The sequence below is a fragment of the Cheilinus undulatus genome, linkage group 21 (assembly GCF_018320785.1).
Source record: "Cheilinus undulatus linkage group 21, ASM1832078v1, whole genome shotgun sequence".
Taxonomy (NCBI): Eukaryota; Metazoa; Chordata; class Actinopteri; order Labriformes; family Labridae; genus Cheilinus; species Cheilinus undulatus.
Window position 1 is genome coordinate 8,290,266 of NC_054885.1, and position 19,819 is coordinate 8,310,084.

Below are 19,819 nucleotides of genomic sequence, written 5' to 3' on the forward strand. Positions count from 1 at the left end.
ATCTCAACTCACTTGATGGCTAGAGTTAGCCAAACACTGACTACCTTGCTTGTTCTTTCAGCCCAATTTTAAAAAGTCTGTTTTTGTTCCCTGGTGCAGCAGAGGTAATACAACAGTTAGCAACAGAACACTCGAACCTGACCAGCTAGCTAACAAGCATCACGCTAACCAACAGTACAAGTCGACCCTGACAGCTAATTTTTTCCTTTCGCTATAATAACTGTGGTCTGTGATTTTGATTGGCTGTTTGATTTGTCATATACATCTGAAAAACAACAAAATGAAAAATATGTCAATAACATTTCTGCCCCTCACCCCACCCCACCCCCCCTCAGTGCCACTGCCTCGCACCGTGAGACAGTCAGTTCACACAAATAGAAAAACAAACAGCAGACAGTCACAGCGGCGTGTGCTGATATGAACACCTGGGCGTCATTTATGAAACATCTGGCTAAACGAAGTCCGTCTTTACCGACAAAATTCAGCAGCTTGCATTGATTTTTTTTGACTTGTCAGAAGCCAAAACGTTAAAAGAATGATACTGACATGAAATTCAGAACTTGATTGATTTTTCATAAGTGAGGCCCTGAGAGAACTACGGAAGCCCGACCAAGCCAGAAAAGAAATTATGTGCTTGTGTAAACTAAAAATTGCAAGATAGTTAAACTGCGAGTTAAGCAGCTGTCATTTTGTTAACAGATAGGCAAGATCTTGTCTTTCCTGACTAGGATTAAGAGTAAAAAAAAACAAGATTATAAAGTTGAGGATTGTGTAGTTAGAATGATGAGATATGGCTAATATGTAGAGATAATGGCACAAAAGTTCAGAATCCTGAGATAAATTAAGATTACAAGTAGATGAATCAAGTTTTTATGTGTAAACAAGATTTAAGGGGAGCAAGATCGTTAGATTATGCCAGATCAAAATTTCAAGGGTGTTTAAAACCTTGACATTAAGAATGATATGGTACAATGATATTACAGGGTGGTAAAGAAAGACAAGATCTTGAGTAAAAGAGTCTGATATGAACCAAGATAGTCAAACAGAATGCACATTTGGATTTAAACAAGATATGAAGAAAGTCAATATGGCATCGTAGATTAAAAGTTTGACCTTTTGGAGGCAGATGCAAGATAGTAAATCAAGATATAAGGAATTAATTTAAGAAGTAGAAATAAATCAAGATTATAGGATGATAAATCAAGATGAAATTAAGATACTAAGATGATGATGGGATAACACCAAGGAGATTCTGAGACGACAAATAAAGTTAACAATGTAGCAGACTCGTGGTATCGGCTGGATTCAACTCATCTTGATTTTGGTATGTTTTGGCTTCTTTTTGTACTATATATAAACTGAAAGCTTCTCCTCAATGTTGGCAGGGTCGTCATTGCTATGTGAAACTGCCAGGACGTCCAATATAACAATAGAGGACATAGCTAGCCAAGTTAGAGTCCAATCCCCACTGGCACTAGAATTATGAGCTGGTTAGATTAAATAGCAATGTACTTTTTAATTAGTTAAGGCCCACAGTCCCTGTCAAACGCTCCTTATAGACCATAACCCAACCATCCAGGACTAGTTGCCACTGTAGCTGTGCTTAATGGCTACAGAAAAGCTGTCATAATGCTTCTTAGCCCAAGGTAAACAAGGGTGAGCTGACAGCACTGACAGCCTCTCTTCGGAACAGCCTTATTTGGCTCCATTTTTGTTTTTATGTAAAAGTGAGGATAAAGTTGTGTATAGGCTGTTAGGTTATACTCTCATATACCTGAAGCAAAGCGTGATGACATTGAGCACAGAAATGTGGATGCTAACCTGCAAAGAGGATGAAACCAGCAGTGTTAGCACTGCTAATGTGGTTTAGAATTAAATTAAATGGTACAAGCACAAAAAAAAGCAGGTTATGGACACAGGCCAAAATTGACTTCCTTTTTGGATCCAAACCTGCTTTTATAGGTAGATGTTAACATGAACTTAACCACTGAAAAAGGAACTTGTTATGGATTTAAAAGGAAAAATAACGGGACATACCTTAGGTTTTTTTAAGTTTTGGTATCAAAATTCAAATTGGCCAACCTCCATGTCTTTCGAAGAAAGCAACTAAACAATACAGTTTGAAGAAAATTAAACTTTGATTTTGAACCACCAAGGCTATATATTTACTAGCTTGCAGGCTAATGTTGGCTCAAAAGTGACTACATTGCTTGTTCTTGCAGCCTGGTTTAAAAAAAAAAAACAGATATAATTTTCCTCCAGGCTAGACCAGGCTGTGTCAGGTCATACTCACATATAACTGAAGCATTAGGTGACGACTGACAGCACAGAAATGTGGATGCTAACCTGCAGAGAGTATCAAACCAGCAGTGCTAGCACTGCTGACATTGGCTGCAGTCTGCAAACTAACACTGTAAATCTGTTGACGTGGTTCTTCTTAAATAAACAGTGCTCACTCTTGACCGTTTACTGGGTGTTTTCTTGACTTAAGGCTATTTGGCTTAATGTAATTATGATTTGTGTTTAATTAGATGGGAAATCATTTACCAGGAACATCGCTGGTTTGGGGAATCTTTCAATAGCGCGAGGCTGATGATGAGAGGGATTTGATTCCCATGTCAGATGTTACTCTCTGACTTGGCACAATTTAATATCAGCTAAGCTCATGTGAAACCTCACCAGAGGTGATACCAAAAGAAGTTCCAGGTATGATCCCAAATGGAAAATTAAACAAGAACTGAGATGAGCCAAACCGATACCACATGATGGAAAAGCACCAAAAGAGCACAGGATAGTCATCAAGATGTTTAAACTTGAAACATAAATGTTGGTGCACAGATTAGAATTCCTAAAGTATGAGAATTCAGCACACAATGCTGTGAAACAGAATTAAGATTACGAGATCAACCAAAGAAACTTCAAGATTATAAACAAAAACCAAGATAAGACTAACCAAGATAACAAGTAAGTTTGTCAGCACTTATAAGCTTGATTTAGCATCCCATAATCGACACTTTCATGTCCTTGGCAGGATTGGGCTTCCGTAGAAAATTATAAAAACTCTGTAATGTTTTTTGATAATGCAGCAAACACAGGAAGAAATGTTCATCATGTAGAAAACAAAACTCAAAAGTGGATTGTTGCATACAAAAAGGAGTGTCGAGTACAAAAAACAAGCTTTTCTCTTTTGCAGGAATGTCTGTTTAGGCTGATGGGAGTGCTGCTGTGGATCTCAAATAAATAAAATCCTGATTCAAAGAAAAAAAAATCCTGAGAAAACAAAGAGACAATCACTTCCCAGAGGCGACGAACACATGAAGGAAAATGCAGCAGGTAGAAAAAACACAAAAGGGAAGATGAATGATTGAGGCGAATGTTGAAGACACTGAGGCTCAGTTTCAAACACACCCGGCGCTGTCGGTCAGATCACACGCACGCACGCACACACTGGAGACAGGAAGGAAAACACCTTTAACCAAACCCACACCTGAACAGCCTTCACCTGCAGCTATGATGAAGACGAGTGACGTCTTCAGGAAATACTGTCACATTGACCTGAACGAGCAATGAGTGGTTGGAGTGTGGTAAAACCAGCAGTCTGACATTTTACAGAGAGGACTGGAAGCAGGGTAAACAGTAAGCATCGTCTCATCACCATATTAGTCTTCCAATGATGTCTGATCGAAGTTGTGATCAGACCAAGGTAAAGCCTTGCATCTAGCACAAGAATACTCTCACCTCCAGAGTCGTCACAAAATCAAACACCACCATTTTAAACTAGCTTAGCTTTAGCTTCCCCTCTTTCACCTGAAGCTATGACTGGATGAGCTTTCCTTCTACTTCCAGCTACTAAAGGCTAACCAGTGCTAACTTTGAGGACTTGTTATCAGGATAAGTATCAAGATTTTTTTGTTGGACACCTGCTTTTGGGAGTTTTGTCTTAGCTGTGTAGCAGCTGCTAGTCTGTCTTTACGGTGTGGCAGTTTGATTTTGTCTAGGATGTCACTTTGGCTAAACTCTGCCTTACTAGAGCAATATCAACCCCTAAATAACCAGATTTTACTGTGATTTGATGACATATAACAAGTAAAAAAGATGCTAGAAAAACTCCATCAGGATGCAGATTTTAAAATGCATGATTTCAAGTCATCTGGCTGCAAGACGAGCACAAACTCTGACATGCTCATGCATGGAGTTTGGTTCTTGATGCACAATCAGGATAGTGAGGTAAATTTTCACATTTTTGAATTGATATCGTCTTTGACCAGGTAGAGATGCACCGATGGCTGAAATCAGGGCTGATGCTGATACTATCCTTAATCATTTAACATTCTAGCTGATTGCTATTTCCTGTTTTTGTTCCTTTTTAGGGTGTAAACTCTGTTTCAGACTGGGTGCGTGTTTGCTGTGTGGCAGTTGCTGCACGTGTCAACACTTGCTGTGTCTTCCTACTGTCATAGCCCTGTCTTTTTCCACAAGTTTTACCTTAATAGATCTCTCAACAAGTTGATTTGTAACAGAGCTGGGAAAAATTCACAATAAGAGCACTCTTTATAAATAGTGTGGTTTCGCCACAGAAATGCTAAACCAGGCCTTTAATCTGAAAGACAACTTAGGGAAAAAAATGAAAAATATTCTACAGATCATGACATACATATCCGCTACAACAAAGTGAATATTTTTCTATTTTTCCTGTCTGTTTTTGCCTAAAAATGTGCGCTGTGGAAAAATAAGGTGAGCCCTCTATTCTCCAGATCAGTGTTTCCCACCCTTTTTCCTCCCCCCCACTTGTATCTAAGAAAAGCTAAGCCTCCCCAGGACTCACTTGGAAAAGTAAAAACAATTAATTGTTTTTACTGACAAAATCTTAACATGATAGGTCTACGTACACTTGTTCTTGAAAAAAGATCTATGTTTAAAACATTCATTATTATAACGGTATATTGGGGCAACTCTTGAAAATAATGATAATAAAGAGGATTTGTTCATTTTTAAGAAAAACCTTGAAATTCTCAAGTTTAAAAAGTTGTTGATTTACGAGAAAGTAATGGGATTTTTAAAATGTAAAAGTTGTAAATGTAAGCGAACCAATACTTGGTATTTTTGAGGTTATAAAGCTGAAAATTTAAAAAATCCAACCGCTATTTTCAGTTTGGTTCCTTCTAGATTTTTGTCTAAATGCTGTTGATAATGTGAGATTTTTAAAACTTGAAATATTTGAGTTTCTACTGTCAAAAGTTAAGACTTCTAAACTCAGAAACTGCAAGTTTTTCTTGTAAATTTCCAACTTTTTCAACTCTAAAATACTGAGGTTTTCTTCTTGTAAATATTAACATTTTTTCTTAAAAATTAACAGACTCTCTCTTTTTTTTAATCTTTTAAGTTTGCCCTAATACATTATGTTGCTTATCATGTTATTGTTTTTTTTTTTTTTATTTATGCACATCTAATTTTGATAACCTCAGAGCAGACAGGCCCCCCCCTCTGAGACATATAATAATAATGCTGCTTGTTAAAATCGAGTGGCTGGTAAAACATGTTGCTGTATATTTTTGAACCCACCAAACAGCGTGGCAGGTAGACAAAGGAGTCAGATTCCAACCCTACTTGGCACACATCTACAAGTTCTGAAAATTGCCTTCTTTTGGGTCCTGACCCACCAGTTGAGAGCATAGGCTCTAGATTGAGATGTGCGTTTAAAGCGGCTGAGATGTGGCAGAGGCTGTCTGAAAGGCCTGACTAGTAAACATGCAAGCTGAAATGAAAGCAAGCCGTGACGCAGCTCTGACGCAGCTGCCATGCACCCAGACTGGAACGGTTATAAAGCTCCACGAAATCCAGCATTTTCTCTGATGGTTGACCATTGAAACAAAGAATTTGTCTCTGAATCAGTTCATGCCACATTGCTTTGTCACTGTCTAGCTGACATTAAAATGCTGCATCAGTGCATCCCTGATAGCAATCAGCAGCACTAAGAGTCAACTTCAATTTAGGTCTGAACAAAATTTAAGACTCTAAATGTCCTCACAGTTGGGGTTGTTTCAATACTAGTGTTCATCATCATTATTGTTGTTGCATTCATCAACCTTCCCCGACAGGTTTACACTGACTGCAAACAGCTAGCTTAACATTGGTTTAATACAATCAATACTAACACTAACACTGCAGAGCAGTCTCTGATTGGGCTCAGCTTCTAACACATTGTTTCTGCTGCTGTTTATACATTCATTAAGCTAGCTCTGATAGCAGACTTGAGGACAAACATGATTCTTAAAAGGAGAAAAACTTGAGTAAACTTTGGCCGAAAAGGCTGACCTTCTTGCAAAACGTTAGAGCTGTAAGCTTTGATATATATGTTCTTTAACACTGTTTGAGCTGCAACGATTAATCACTGGTTCACTAATGCCTGCTTTAAGTCAGTGATCAGGCAGAAGAGCCAAATGTTTTTAATTGTGATGTGTTTCAGTGGAAATATCCAAAGATGAACCAAAATATTTTCAATCTTCAACTGTGTATTTTCTTCATCCTTCCTCCATCTTTGACAAGTTTAAAACTCAGTTAAAATTTTAGTTTATACTGCGTTTCGACCAATTTGTCAAGCTTGAAGCAAGAATAATCCTATTCCAAAGACACACATATGTCTCCATGATGGAAACATCAGAGGTCTTTCAATACTGCCAGACTTCTTTCAAGTTTCTGCAACTTTAGAGAAACACGTTTAGCCTAGCTTAGCACAAAGACTGGAAGTAGATGGAAAATGTTAGCCTTACACTCTCTGGTTCTGATAAAAAAATAATGTCAGACTGTTTGTAAAGATGACACATCACTCCTGACGACAACCTATGTCTCTCACTTCCTGTTCAGTGGGGCAGGGAGGCAGGGTCTGAGGGGTAACGTCAACTTTCAAACAACAGCAACTATACCTGGACGACATCAAGTACTGATTTCCATCGTTCCCCTGTTCTGCAGCTACAGGCGAGCAGGTGGATGCCTGGCATGATGATTGGTCGCAGGACGGAAGGATGGACAGAAGGAAGGGAGGGTGGATAGTAGGAAAGGAGGGAAGGGAAGGAGTGTTTGGGGGAGGTGATGTTTTGAAGGTTAAGGGTCCTTTACAGTAAACTACAGGTATATACACACACCCAAAATTGTACAGAGAACAAATATGTACATGCTCAGGGTTTCTATTTTTTAAACTATCACCGACAGCTCTCCCAAAATACTCTCTCCTCCTCCTCTTCTATGCGCCGATAACATTTCCCAACATCAGGAGAAATGTGCACAGGTCCCCCCTCCTCCTCCTCCCCTTCTTCTTTTTCCTCACTGGTCTGTAGTGTAATGAGGAACGAGGCGGGGCTCGTGGGCCGACTGGACATCAGAGTCTCGTGACGTGACTCTAGCTGTTCTTTAGCAGCGTTCTGTCTTCAGGAGGACAGGAGGAAGAGGAGGCAGCGGCAGCGGCCGTAGAGCAGGACGAAGCAGCGACTGTCGTGGTGGCAGAGGAGGTGGAGGAGGAGGTGGAGGAGGAGGAAGAAGAGGAGGTGTGGGATGGGAAAGAGAGCAGCTGTCCCGTCTCGGAGGAGAGGAGGGAGCAGGAGCGCAGGTCCACCGTCTGCAGGGAGGTGCAGCGACGCAGCAACGGGACACACTGCTCCGTTACCTTTGCACAACCTGGAAAACAAAGACAACATCAGCAGGTGTATCCAGGAGATTATTTACTGAGATGAAGTGAGAATCTGCAGATGGCAAATAAAAGTTTTAGGGATCAGGATCTGCTCTCTCGCCCATCTGTCTTAACAGTCTGAGCTCTCTTCTCTGGCCTGTATCCTAACATGGTCAGAGCAGATCACTGTTGTGAGAGAGGTGTCAAGGAGGCCATCCATGTAAAAAACATTCATTAACAGAGGTGGCACACAAAGACAGTTCTTATCCCCTACATATAATGCAGCCTTGGATTCCTTTGTAATTTACCTGCCAGGTTGATGTAGGTGAGGCTCTCTCTCAGGGGAGAGAGGGGGGAGGTGAGGGTGTGCACTGTCTGGTCGGTGACATTCGCACAGTGACTCAGGTCTAACCTGGTCAGGTGTGGAACGTAACGCACCAGCAGGCGAGACGACGCGTCCGTCAGGTCCAAACCGGCCAATCGTAGCTCCGTCATGTTCTGGAAACGCCCCACTCTGGTTTCCCCGTGAGCTGGCAGACCAATCAGAGAGCAGAGAACCCAGTCAGATCAGGTTGTAACCGAGATGACCGACCAATCAGCAGGTCGAGAGCAGGTATTTTAAGAATGGATTAATTATACCACAAAAAAAATCAATCAGAAGAACAATAAAAAAATATTCTTTTTAGTTGTAGGTTTTTTGTCCTGTCATTTGAACAGCTTTACTCAAGACAAACCCATTAACTTTTTAAGTCCATAAATAATAATTCTAAGTGACACTGCATACAAACCTGTACATGGAAACGTTTTCTATATATTTCATGGCGTGATGAATAAACCTCTATGACCCTCTGAGCTCTAAGCTATTTTAAACCCTTTTTTCTTGCCTGAACTTATGGTCTTAAAGGTCACCTATTATGCAAAATATAAGTTTTTAGGCCTTTCTAACAAAAATATGTGCCCCTGGCCTGTCCACAATCCCCAAAGAACCAGAAACAGATTGTGATTTAGATGTTATTGGATTGAAAAAAGCAAAATGTAAATGACTTCACTGAATGATCTTTTCTTCCTGGATTATTGTCAGCTGTATTGATCTGATCTGTTGCATGCTGCCATGTTTTCGGTTGTTTATCGGGTGTCATCAATGTGCAGCTGTCTCACCTGTCCTGGTGTCAGGTGGAGGAGCCAGCAGCTCCCTCAAGTGAGAGTCTTTGAGGTCCTCCACTCTGCTAAGGTCCAGCATCTTCAGACAGGGACAGACGGCCTGACACAGAGCAGAGACTGCCAGCCACGGACAGCCGGCCACGTTCAACTCCACGAGACCTGAGAGAGGTCAGACTAATGAGTAAAACACATCTGACTTTTTACCTTTTTTAGGGCAATTTTATGCGTTGTATTCTCTTTTCTGATTTCAGCACCTTGTAAGCGGTTGATGAGCCACATTAACTGTTTCTTGGAGATGTTGGTATAACCCAGGTTGAGGGAGACAGGTTGTCGGCGGATGATTCCACTCAGCATAGGAGGGGTGATGGAGCGCTGCCGGCTCAGGTCGATCTGGGTCCACAGACGTTTGTCACAGCACCTGAAAGTCACATGAATAAATCACTGAACTTATTCACCATGAGGTTTAAATGAATTTAAATGGGTATCAATTATAGATCAAGAGCATGTACAATAACTGAGTATCTCTATCAGCATCCCACCAGGTCACACAAATCAAATTTTTTATCTCATAAAGCTTTGACTGGTGAAGAACCCGGCAACAGCTGTTGTATGCAGAGTCTCTCTTATTTCAGCTGCTGAAGCTTTAAACTCCTTCAGAGTTGTCATAGGAGTCTTGGTGGCCTCTCTCACTAGTCTCCTTCTTGCACGCCTGCTCAGTTTGTGAGGGAGCCCTGATCTAGGCAGATTTACACATGTGCCATATTCCTTCATTTCCTGATGATGTATTTAACTGAATACGGGGAATTTTCAGTGCCTGGGAAATTTTTCATATCATCCCCTGACTTGTACATTTTAATAAAAGGATAAAACATACAAGGGTGTGAATACTTTTTATAAGCACAGTAGAAGCTATTCAAAGTTAAATAGAAAAACTAGCCAATGTTATTTAAGTTTCTGACCCACATGAGTGTCAGGTAAACAAAAACAAGACATCTGTGTTGACTCACAGTACGATAAAGAGTAAAGATGTGACTCACCAGCGGCTCCAGGTGCGGCATACCCTCATGCAGACACACAGCTCTCTCTGGCTCAGGTGTGTGAAAACTCTGAGCCACACGTCCCGGGTCATGATGTGGGAGGAGCCAGAATCCAGCGGCAGGCAGCTTGGCTCAGGACAAGCAGGAGGAGGGCGTACAAGGTGTCTCTCCATCTGAACAGGGCGTGGTGGTGAGGGAACAGCAGGCGGACTGCGCTTCATCATCTGAGAGCGAGGGGCGAGGCGAGACGGCTGTGAGCAGGGAGACGCCGCCATTGCTGACATCATTAGGCCGCCTCCCCCTGGACCTCCGCTCCCACCATTAGAGGTGGGGATGGAGGAGGAGGAGCTGATGCTGTTTCTGGACGTCTGATTCTTACTGTTGCTACGAATCTTGTTTCCGCGGCTTCCGCTGCCTTTTGTCCCACCCCCTCCTCCCCCACTGTGTCTGTGATTGGTCAGAACGCCGCTGGCGTTCTCCTTTTCCCCTCCCTCCCTCCCCCCTCCCGTCCCCCCTCGTGTCCGTCCGTTGCGAGCCTCCTGCCCGTTGCTGCGCTGCTTCGTTGTGAAGCCGTCGTGCTGAGAGGACGGAGGCATCTGATTGGAGGACAAGGGTGAGGGCGGGGGAAGAGAGGCAGAGTTTTTCCTGGTCCGTTCAGAGGTGGGCGTATCCTCCTCATCCATGTCCAGCATTCCTTTCCGTCCACGAGGAGGCAGCCCAACCTCCCCTCCTCCGCCTCTCCTCCGAGCCTTCTCCCCGCCCACATCCTCCTCCTTCACTTCCTCCTCCCCCCTCCCTCCCTCCCCCTCAGACTCCTCGCTGGCACTGAAGCCAAGCTGGGCCAGACGACGGTCCCTCTCCCTCTCCCTCTCTCGCTCCCTCTCGCTGCGACTCCTCTCCCTCTCCGCCCGACTTCCGCTGCTGTTACCGTAGACGACGGGGGGAGGCGGGGCTGGTGAGGAGGATGAGGGTGAAGAGCCCCCTCCTGCCTGCTCTCCCCTCAGGGAGTCGTCAGAATCAGACTCAGAATCTGACTCTGAGCTGGAAGAGGAGGAGGAGGACGACTCGGGCCGACGCTCCAGCATGCACATCCTCTTGAAGCGCTCTAGTTTCTCTCTGTGGTGGGAGCGCTGGTCCGCACTTGATGTCCCACCTGCACCGCTGCCTCCTCCGCCGCCCCCTCCTCCACCTGGCTGAGAAGATGTGTTCGAGGAGCCCTGTAGTCCCCCCGCCCCTCCACCTGCTGAGGAGGATGGGCCGTTGGACTCCACCGCCTCCTGTTTGGGTTTCTGATGAAGAGAGAGGAAGCAGCGTCAGTCAGAACCACAACAAGGATCTTTATCCACAAGTTTAGAGGCTCAGGATCTGCGCTCTAATATCTTTAGCTCAGTGGTAGGGTTGCACAAACTGACCCCTAACATTTGGTCAAATATGACCCTAAAAGCACCAACTGCTTTACTGCTAGGTTACACAATGGAAGTGCTAAAAAGAAGACAAAGTAAGAAGGAAAAACCAAGTTTTAGTATTAATCCTCATCTAAGGATGTATTTTTTCTAAGCAGTATTTCATATTTTAGCGTACTTTGACGCTTATGGATGTAATTCCCTTAATGTTGATGATTTAACAAAAAGATTGGCTCAGCTATTTTTTAATAGTCTAACATGGGAAAAAGTGGCAGAAATGGGTTGAAAAAGTTCTTACTTTTTTTTTTGATTTCGCACATTTTGGAATAAAGTGCCCAAAATATAGCAAAAGTGGGCTTAAATTGGCAACAAGATGGCAAAAATAGGTAAAAAGTGGCAAAATGGGGACAAAAGTGATGAAAAATTGGGTGAAAATGACAAAACAATAACAAAGGGCATGAAAAGGTTTTAAAAAGGGGGTAAAGATTGGGTTTAAAGTGGGGAAAAAGGGGTTAAAAATAATGAAAAAATGGCAAAACATTGGCCAAACAATAGCAAAAGTGGGCAAAAATGGCAATAAAGGTGGCAAAAAATTGCATAAAGCAAAAAAAAAAAAAAAAAGTGGCAAAAAGGGGCTAAAAGTGATGTGAAAAACTGGCAAAAATGACAAAACAATAGAAAAAGTGGGCAAAAAGGTTTAAAAAGGTGGTAAAAATGGGTTTAGAGTGGCAAAAACATGTTAAAAGTGTCATGCAGGGTGCAAAAATAGGTTATAAGTGGCAAAAAGTACAACTTCCCAAGGCACACCTAGACTTGCCTCAAGGCACACTAGTGTTTGAGGACCACTGCTCCAGACCAGGGCTGAATTATCCAATTTAATATGCTGAACATGAAATGCCAAATGGTTTAAGGCAAAGATGTTTTTTGGACATAATTGCCCAAGTTTGATTATTTCTGTCACAGTTAATGTCTCTATTCTGCCTACATGCCATAAGTTGATGTTCATCATTAAATTTAAAAGCTGTGCTGAGCTGTTGCTCAACAGTTCAACTAATAAAAGCAGATTCATGTTTTTTGTTGCAGTTAAAATACGGGTGGGCTTCATGAATTTTTAAGAGGGAAACTTGGAAGACCAGAGGTTAGAGAACTGGACAAACTGTACAAAGTTTATTTTAACATAGTCAAAACTTGTAAGATGGGAGGGGGGTCAAGGGTCCCTTTCCAAGAAAAAAATTGAGCATCCAAAACTGAATTTACTGAGTAATAAAGAATATTTATAAAACAATTTGTGGAGGAAATTGAGTTACTTTCCACCCCTGCATATGGGATTCTTTAAAGTATAACCTGGGTTTGTCCCCTCTCTCAGCACCAGCTGCTGAGCAGATTCAGGTATCTGGAACAACAAAGGACACCAGAATATCTCTACTTCTTGTACATGTTAGCAGGCTTCTCATTCTGTTCTGTTCTGACAAACAGGAAAAACGGAGGAGAAGAGAGGGCTTCATTTAGAAGACGCAAAGAATACAGTCTGAATTACAGCTTTGTACCTTCTTGAGACGTTTTTCGTGGGCGCCCTTCATCTGAGAGAGAGAGAGAGAGAGAGAGAGAGAGAGAGAAACGTTCATTCAGAGCTATGAACAGGTTGTTGTCTGCAGAGACTCCTCAGACCCCCTCCTCACCTTCTTCTTGGGCCCGCTGTCCGGAGGCAGCTCCTTCTCCTTCTTCCTCTTGTGCCCCCCATCCATCCTCCCCCCCTCGTCCAGGGAGGGAGGGGCTTTCTTTTTAGGTGGAGGGTCATCTGTGAGTTTCCAGCGGCCCACCTCTCCATTATCCAGTTTGCGCTTCCCTGAGCCGTCCGCCTGGTCCTGGATGGAGACATGCGCTGTTACATACCTTCTCACATGTTCCCCTCCTTTATTTTAAGCACAGGAAGCTCTGTTCCTCACTAAATCTGAGCTGCTGTGATGCTGAGGGATGGTCCCAGTCTTACCTTACTGGTTTTGCCCTCTTTATGGCACTTTGGACACTCCCAGCAGTTTGGGATCTCGTCATTGATGATTCCTTCTGCTTTTCCCATCTGAAGAGAGAAACACATTTTTACATTTGCATTTAAAAAAAACAAAACACACACAGAACCCAAATAAATGCAAAGTATGCATCGTCTCCTGCAGGTAAATCAGGATTTAGTCTTTAATTCTAACATGAATCCATCAATAGACAGTGCCATTTTATCATTTTCCCCCAGTGCTTCAAAATAAAAGCCTAAATCAATAAATCATCTTTGCTCTTAGGCTTTTATTTAAGGCTCCATCTGAGGAGTTAAGTGACCAAATTGATGACAGATACTAGCGATCATTTCTGAGACAAATTTGACAATTAGGGGGTTTGAGTTTGCATTCTGTGACTCTCTCCAAGCAGGTTAATGGTCTAAAGTTCTTTTTTTTAAGGTTTGAATCAAACCCGTGTTTTTATCAGGATGTGGAACATTACGTACCTTGATAATACAAATCTTTAATTCTCTTCCATGTTGAATCTGCATCTTTTCTTTATTCTGCTTTTCTGCTGCTGCAGTGACCCAATTTATCCTAAACTTCATTAAAGTTTCATCTCAGAGCAAAGATGTGAAAGTAAAATCTGCATTTCTGCTGACATCACACAGGAAAAGGCGAGAGACGGCGGGGACGGTGGCCACGAGGTTCACGTGAGGTCACGGATTAGAGATGTTAAAATGCAGACGCCATCACTGACCTTCAGGCAGCTCGGGTGGATGATCTCGTTACAGATGGTGCACTCCATCAGGGAGAGGCTGAACTTCTCCTCCAGTGAGTCCACGGTGTCCTCCTTCCCCGCCTCGCCACATGCAAAACACACCGCCGTGTGAGGCAGCACCGGCTGTATGGAGACATAAAACACAAGCGGAGAGACAGGTGAGTCAAACAGGCAGGAAGAGAGTTAGAAACATGTAGAGACACATTCATTTCACAGTGTGTTTACCACAATACTGGATTTACAACTGAAGATGCAATGATTGATTCCCTATCAAATGATACCTGTGGCTGAGCATCAGAAAGTAGGCCTATTTTTAGTTTCAGCCCAGAATATTCATCCGGACTTAGAGGAGACATTTCTGTAATCTGGATTTTTCCAACCACTGTTTTCAGTTTGGTTTCTCAAACATTTATGACTTTAGATCGTAAACTTTGAAATGTTCAACTTCATAAAATCAAAAGTCTTGACTTTTAAACTTTGAAATATGAACTTTTATCTTGTCAATAATCCCCTTCTAAAGTACAACTTAATCTTCAAACTGAGCTGTACACTTATTACCTTTAACAATGTTATTTCAGTTTGCTCTCCAATAACTTTTTTTTCTTATTTTTGGTGTTTATAAAGTGTTTATAAAGTTTGCCTTGTAAATTTAGGACTATTTATAGTCTTAACTTTTGAGTTTAGTTTCTGGTAAATTTACAATTTTTTGATCTCACATAAGGGTTTTGTAAATTCATTACTTTACAAACCTAAAATTTTTGAGTTTATAAAGTCAACATCTTTGACGTTTTAACCTTGGATATTTCAGGTTTTTTTTGTTAGATTTAGGACTTTCTATACCTTGAAGATCTGAGTTCGAAAATCCACGACTTTACAATCTCAAAAGTTTAGTTTTCAAGCAAATTTACAACATTTTTAATGGTAAATTTAAAACTTTACAACCTCTAATATGTTTTTTCCCCCTTGTAAATCCATGACTATCTAAACTTGACATTTTTGAGTTTCTAAAATAAAAATTTAGGTCTTTTTTAACTCAAGTTTTTCATACAACATTTCCCTATTTTGTAGTAATTTTGTATAATCCTGAGTTTGGTTACTCATACATTTATAACTTTATAATCTTAAAAAATGAGGGTTCTTTCTTCTAAATTGCAACCATTTTCATTATTGAAATTCTATGGTTGGGTTTTCTTAAACTAACAATTGTTGATTTTAAAAAAGTCTGCTTCCCTTTTAATTTATGACTTATTCTCTGAAATTCTGAATTTGGTTTCTCGCAAATTTAGTATTTTTCAACCTCTAAAAATATATATATTTTTTCAATAAATTAACAACTTTGTAAACTCTGAACTTCTGAGTTTAATTTCTGGTACATTCACTATTTTATAATCTAAAAGAAATTTAATTTATGACTTTCTTAAACTCTGATATTCTGAATTTGGGTTCTCATAAAACATATGCCTTTATAACTCAAAAACTGTTTAATATTTTCAGAAAAGAATCAGTTTTTGAACTCAGAAAGTCTGAGTTCGGTTCCTCGGAAATCTGTGACGTTATAATCTAAAAAGAAAAAAAACTTTTTCTTTAAAACTAACAAACCCTCTCTATTATCAATTTTTTGTGCTGTCCCTAATACGCCATTTGACAATAATAAGTGACATAAAATCTGCAGGAAGCTTTGTGACCTGATCTCTCACTGACAACCACCAGAGGGCGTCACCCCTCCACCTCGCCCTCCTCACCCTCCTCCTCACCCCTACTGCTGGAGGAGAGTGAGGAGCATCCCTCCCCCTTCTTCCTCATCCTTCTCCCCTTTAGGGATATTACATCTAAAACCATCACCTCCTCCTTCTCCTCCTCCTGCTGCTGCTCCACCCAAAACCACAAACAAATAAATAAACAAACAAACAATAAAAATAACATGTCAACTGTTCTACTATCTGTTCTCCTGGCTCAGCGTGAGTGTGTCAAAGAATCTCTGTGAAACCATGGCGATGGATCAAAGCCAACTCGCTCTCACTCGCAGCACCAGTAACCATCTCTGGTTGCCATGGAAACCCAGCATCCTCTCCTGCTGGGCTCCATCTTCCTGCTGATGCTATTTGAAGAATCAACACCTTCAGCGTTTGAAGGCGACGATCTGACTGTGTTTGTGACATCAGTAGGTGTATCACAGGATTATGTCGACATGTAAATCTGAGACTTCTGTGTTTTAGTGTTTGGGTGTCACTTTAAGGAGCAGAAATGATGCCAGCTTGTGTTTGCCTCAGCTTTGGTTCTTATATTTCTGTGAGGACTGATCTGTCAGTGAGAACATTCTGTCCGGGTATCACTTCTTCATCGATTTCTCCTTCTGTGATCTTTTTCTGCATCAATGAGCAGAGGATCTTTAATCTGGATTTAAAGGCTTTGGAATTAGAATACCAAAGAAATTATCTGTAATATTAATGACAGCCACTTATAACAACACCTTCTGATCCAGTTCAATCTTATAGGTTGTTTTAGTGTGTGCAGCTCTGCCCTAAGCATTACAAGGTGATGTCACAGTCGCTCTCTGCAGCAGATTCCTCTGGTTAACACAAAGCTAGCATCAAAACAGCCACCAGTAAACCAGCCTATGGAGATGTAAGATGCTTACTTGTTTAGTATATTTGCACTCTTAGACAGAATAGTAAATCAAATTCGTTTCAGGAATGGTTTTATATATCCTCAGTGTTGTTTTGTGCTTTGATGTATTCTTGAATTGTTGGAATTCTGCAGCAAATACCCTGCCACCCCCAGCTCTCAAAGCTCTCATGGCATGTAAACTGTTATTTTCTGACATAAAAGGCCTGAATTTTGCTGCAGGACAGCAGGAATCATGCACAAAATATTTAATTTCTGCAAGTCTCCTGCATCAAATTTTGACAACTGGTATTTTTTACAGTGCTCCTGTGTGTCACACTTAAAATATTTGTTGAAGAAATGAAAACAGGTTGCAGCAGATGAGTGACATAAGAGACGCTATTCTGTGGCAGCAGTTTTAATGTCCTTTACAGTGAATAAAAATGTGGCAATTTTCATCAGGTTCTCCTCCCGGATATGTGCATTAACTTAGAAGTTACATAGCTCATATGGCCAAGGATGCAGCTCTGAAATAGGAATGCATCAATTTAACATCGGTATCAGCCAATATCTGACTTTCGCCTTCTGCAAATAATGTGGGCATGAGCCACTGTCAGAAGCAGAAGTTTGTGTTGTTTCACGTCAATCTACTGCTGGCTTGTAGCACGCCTCACAAGTGAATTAGGAAAGAGATTTAATGGACAAAAAAGTGACCTGTTAGGCAAACTCTAAACCGTTTTTATGGTCAAACATGAGAGAAAATGGGGGCTTTGTGGTAGTGTTACACCACAAGAAATACTCAAGAAATGTTATTTTAAATATTGGTATCAGCGTCAGCCCTGATGTTTTCAACTAGTAGATTTCTATAGGAAAGCAGCAGATGCTAAACTGCATGTTGAAGGGGACGCTTCGGATCAAAACAAACAAGTGTGAGTGAGAAAGTCCATCTACTGTCAGTAAGACTGAAAGCAAAGATAAAGTATTGATTTGGGTTTCTAGTCTGGAAATAACACACGTAAAGAAATATAGGCTGTGCAAAAACAAGGTAAAATACTGCAGCAACACCAGTCTTCACCTACACTTGACTGGACACCAGGCTAATAAGACATTAGCATCAACAGCTATATACCAATCCTGTTTGTACCTTCCAAACCAGCACTGAAAGATGCCGTAAGTCAAAACTTCCCTACTTCCAAACAGAGTCATTCAATCACAAAAGCACATCTATGCTTTATCTACAAAGACTATAGAGTGTGAGTAAAACTATTCAATCTTGCAAGTGAAAGTGGACTTTCAGTAAAGTATGAAAAAATAATACAAAAGAGACAACAGAGAGGGCCCTCCTAAGTGTGAAAAGTTAACTAATAATGGATTTGCATGTATTAACGGCTCTTTTTGGAGCAGTCTCAACTGGTGGGTCATGACCCAAAAGTGGGTCGCGAAGCTCTTTCTAGTGGGTCGCAAATGTATGCCAGGGGAAAAAAATGTGACAAAACTCTATCTACAAAAGCCCTAAGATATTTCATACATCTATTTATTTTTAGGTTTTCGTATGAGTATGAGTAAAATTCAGTATTATTCTCAAGCTTTCTACCTATTTATCTCCATTTTGTTGGGAAATAAAGCTAGTTTGCCCAAGATAACAAGGAAATTCTTAAAGAAATTACCAAACTTCTATGCTATCTCTGGAAAATAGAGTAAATAAGATGTACGCATGCAAATCCTTAAGTAATTATGTGCTTTTCTAATGTGTTTTTTTGTCCCGTCTTTTTATTCAATACATTTTTTATTTAGAATCCAAACATCAACATTTTTTGGAGTGTTCTTATGTCTTCATGGCATAATGGTAGCCAGGAATACTGACTAACCAGTGACTATTAATTTCTCTTAAAGAAGACATGGTGGGTCCTGATGCCTGACCAGTTGAGAACCACTGTTTTAGAGGATTTGATTATTTGGTTTAGCTCAGCAATAACAACCAATCTTTAGGTTCACTGATGTTTTAGCTCCTCTCAAATGAGAGCGGACTCTCAATGTTTACAAAGGTCCAGCTCTTAGAATGGGCTTGTCGCCAAACAAAACATCACGACTCCCTAGTGGTCGTCTTGAATTAAACTGTTATTTTAATCTACCCAGTACCCCACCAGATTTATTTGCTGAATAGTAAGTCATATTGTCCTTTAAAAGCATGTTTATGATAACATGAGGGAGAAAAATTATTAAAGAGGCACAGCTAGCCTGTTAGCACATGGCCTCTTTGCTCCCATTTATTTTTATTGCTATTGATTTCAGTGCAAACAGCACACAGGGATACAAAGCCACAGTAGGAGAGCCACAGAAATGAGGTATTGGCTGTTATTTGCATAAGAAGCAGGCAAGTGAATTCTGATATCAGGGTTGTCACTGAAAACTGATGGATGGATGCATATACTACTAAAGCGCAGGCCCTTGGTGTCCAAATGTCAAAAACTCTTTGTTAATGCACTGCATGAACAACCTTGTAATATACATTTGTTCAGAGCCTGATATCCTCCCTTGTTAGTGTCAGTCTTCTGGTTTTGGCTTCAGATCCAAATAAATAAATGGATGGATTTGGGAAAGGCATTGATTTTGATGGGGACATTTTCTGCCGCTTTTATCTGTGACAAAGTGCGATTCTGTCTCTGGCATGTGCGTGGTTGTGTGTCCATGCGTCTCACCGCCGTGCACTGTCTCAGGAGGCAGGACTGCTTCATCCGGCCGGGCCCTCCGAACTTCTTCATGTCCTTACAGAAGTGACACTCTCCACACTCGGTTCTCATGCAGGCCTGGCAGCGCCGGCACCGCGTCCGTCTGCGCCGCGCCCCCCCGCCAGCCCCCCCGCCCAGCGCCTTACTGCCCGACATCCCCGAACAAGTCAGCTGCAGGGACACAAAAAGAAACAGATTACACATCATAGATTTTTGTTCTCATGCTTACATAAAAACTTTCATGCACCTCTCTTCTATTAAGCTGTTTTTGCCCTCCAGTCCTCTGTGCTGGTCATGTAGCTTAAAGCTCTAAATTTGTAAGTTATATGACTGTAAAGATGGTTGTATGTTTATTGGAGGTCTGACAGATGTGTTAATTGTGACTACTGTGTTGGCTAGATCTTAAAATGGTCAGAACTATGGGAATCATAACCTCCTACTTCCATTGTATGG

The 19,819-nt window shown here is 41.2% G+C and overlaps 1 protein-coding gene across 1 annotated transcript; it reads right to left on the reverse strand.

Annotated features, from left to right (window-relative positions):
• Positions 1-342: 342 nt before the first annotated feature.
• On the reverse strand, positions 343-19,522 carry zgc:158376 (uncharacterized protein LOC100101643 homolog). The gene is made up of 10 exons (XM_041817487.1): positions 19,337-19,522; positions 14,013-14,156; positions 13,255-13,341; positions 12,944-13,129; positions 12,812-12,844; positions 9,862-11,150; positions 9,079-9,242; positions 8,822-8,983; positions 7,972-8,193; positions 343-7,671 (listed from the first exon to the last, which is right to left on the reverse strand). Exons 1-10 carry the CDS (start codon positions 19,520-19,522, stop codon positions 7,397-7,399), a joined length of 2,748 nt encoding a protein of 915 aa, XP_041673421.1. The 3' UTR covers positions 343-7,396.
• Positions 19,523-19,819: the final 297 nt, after the last annotated feature.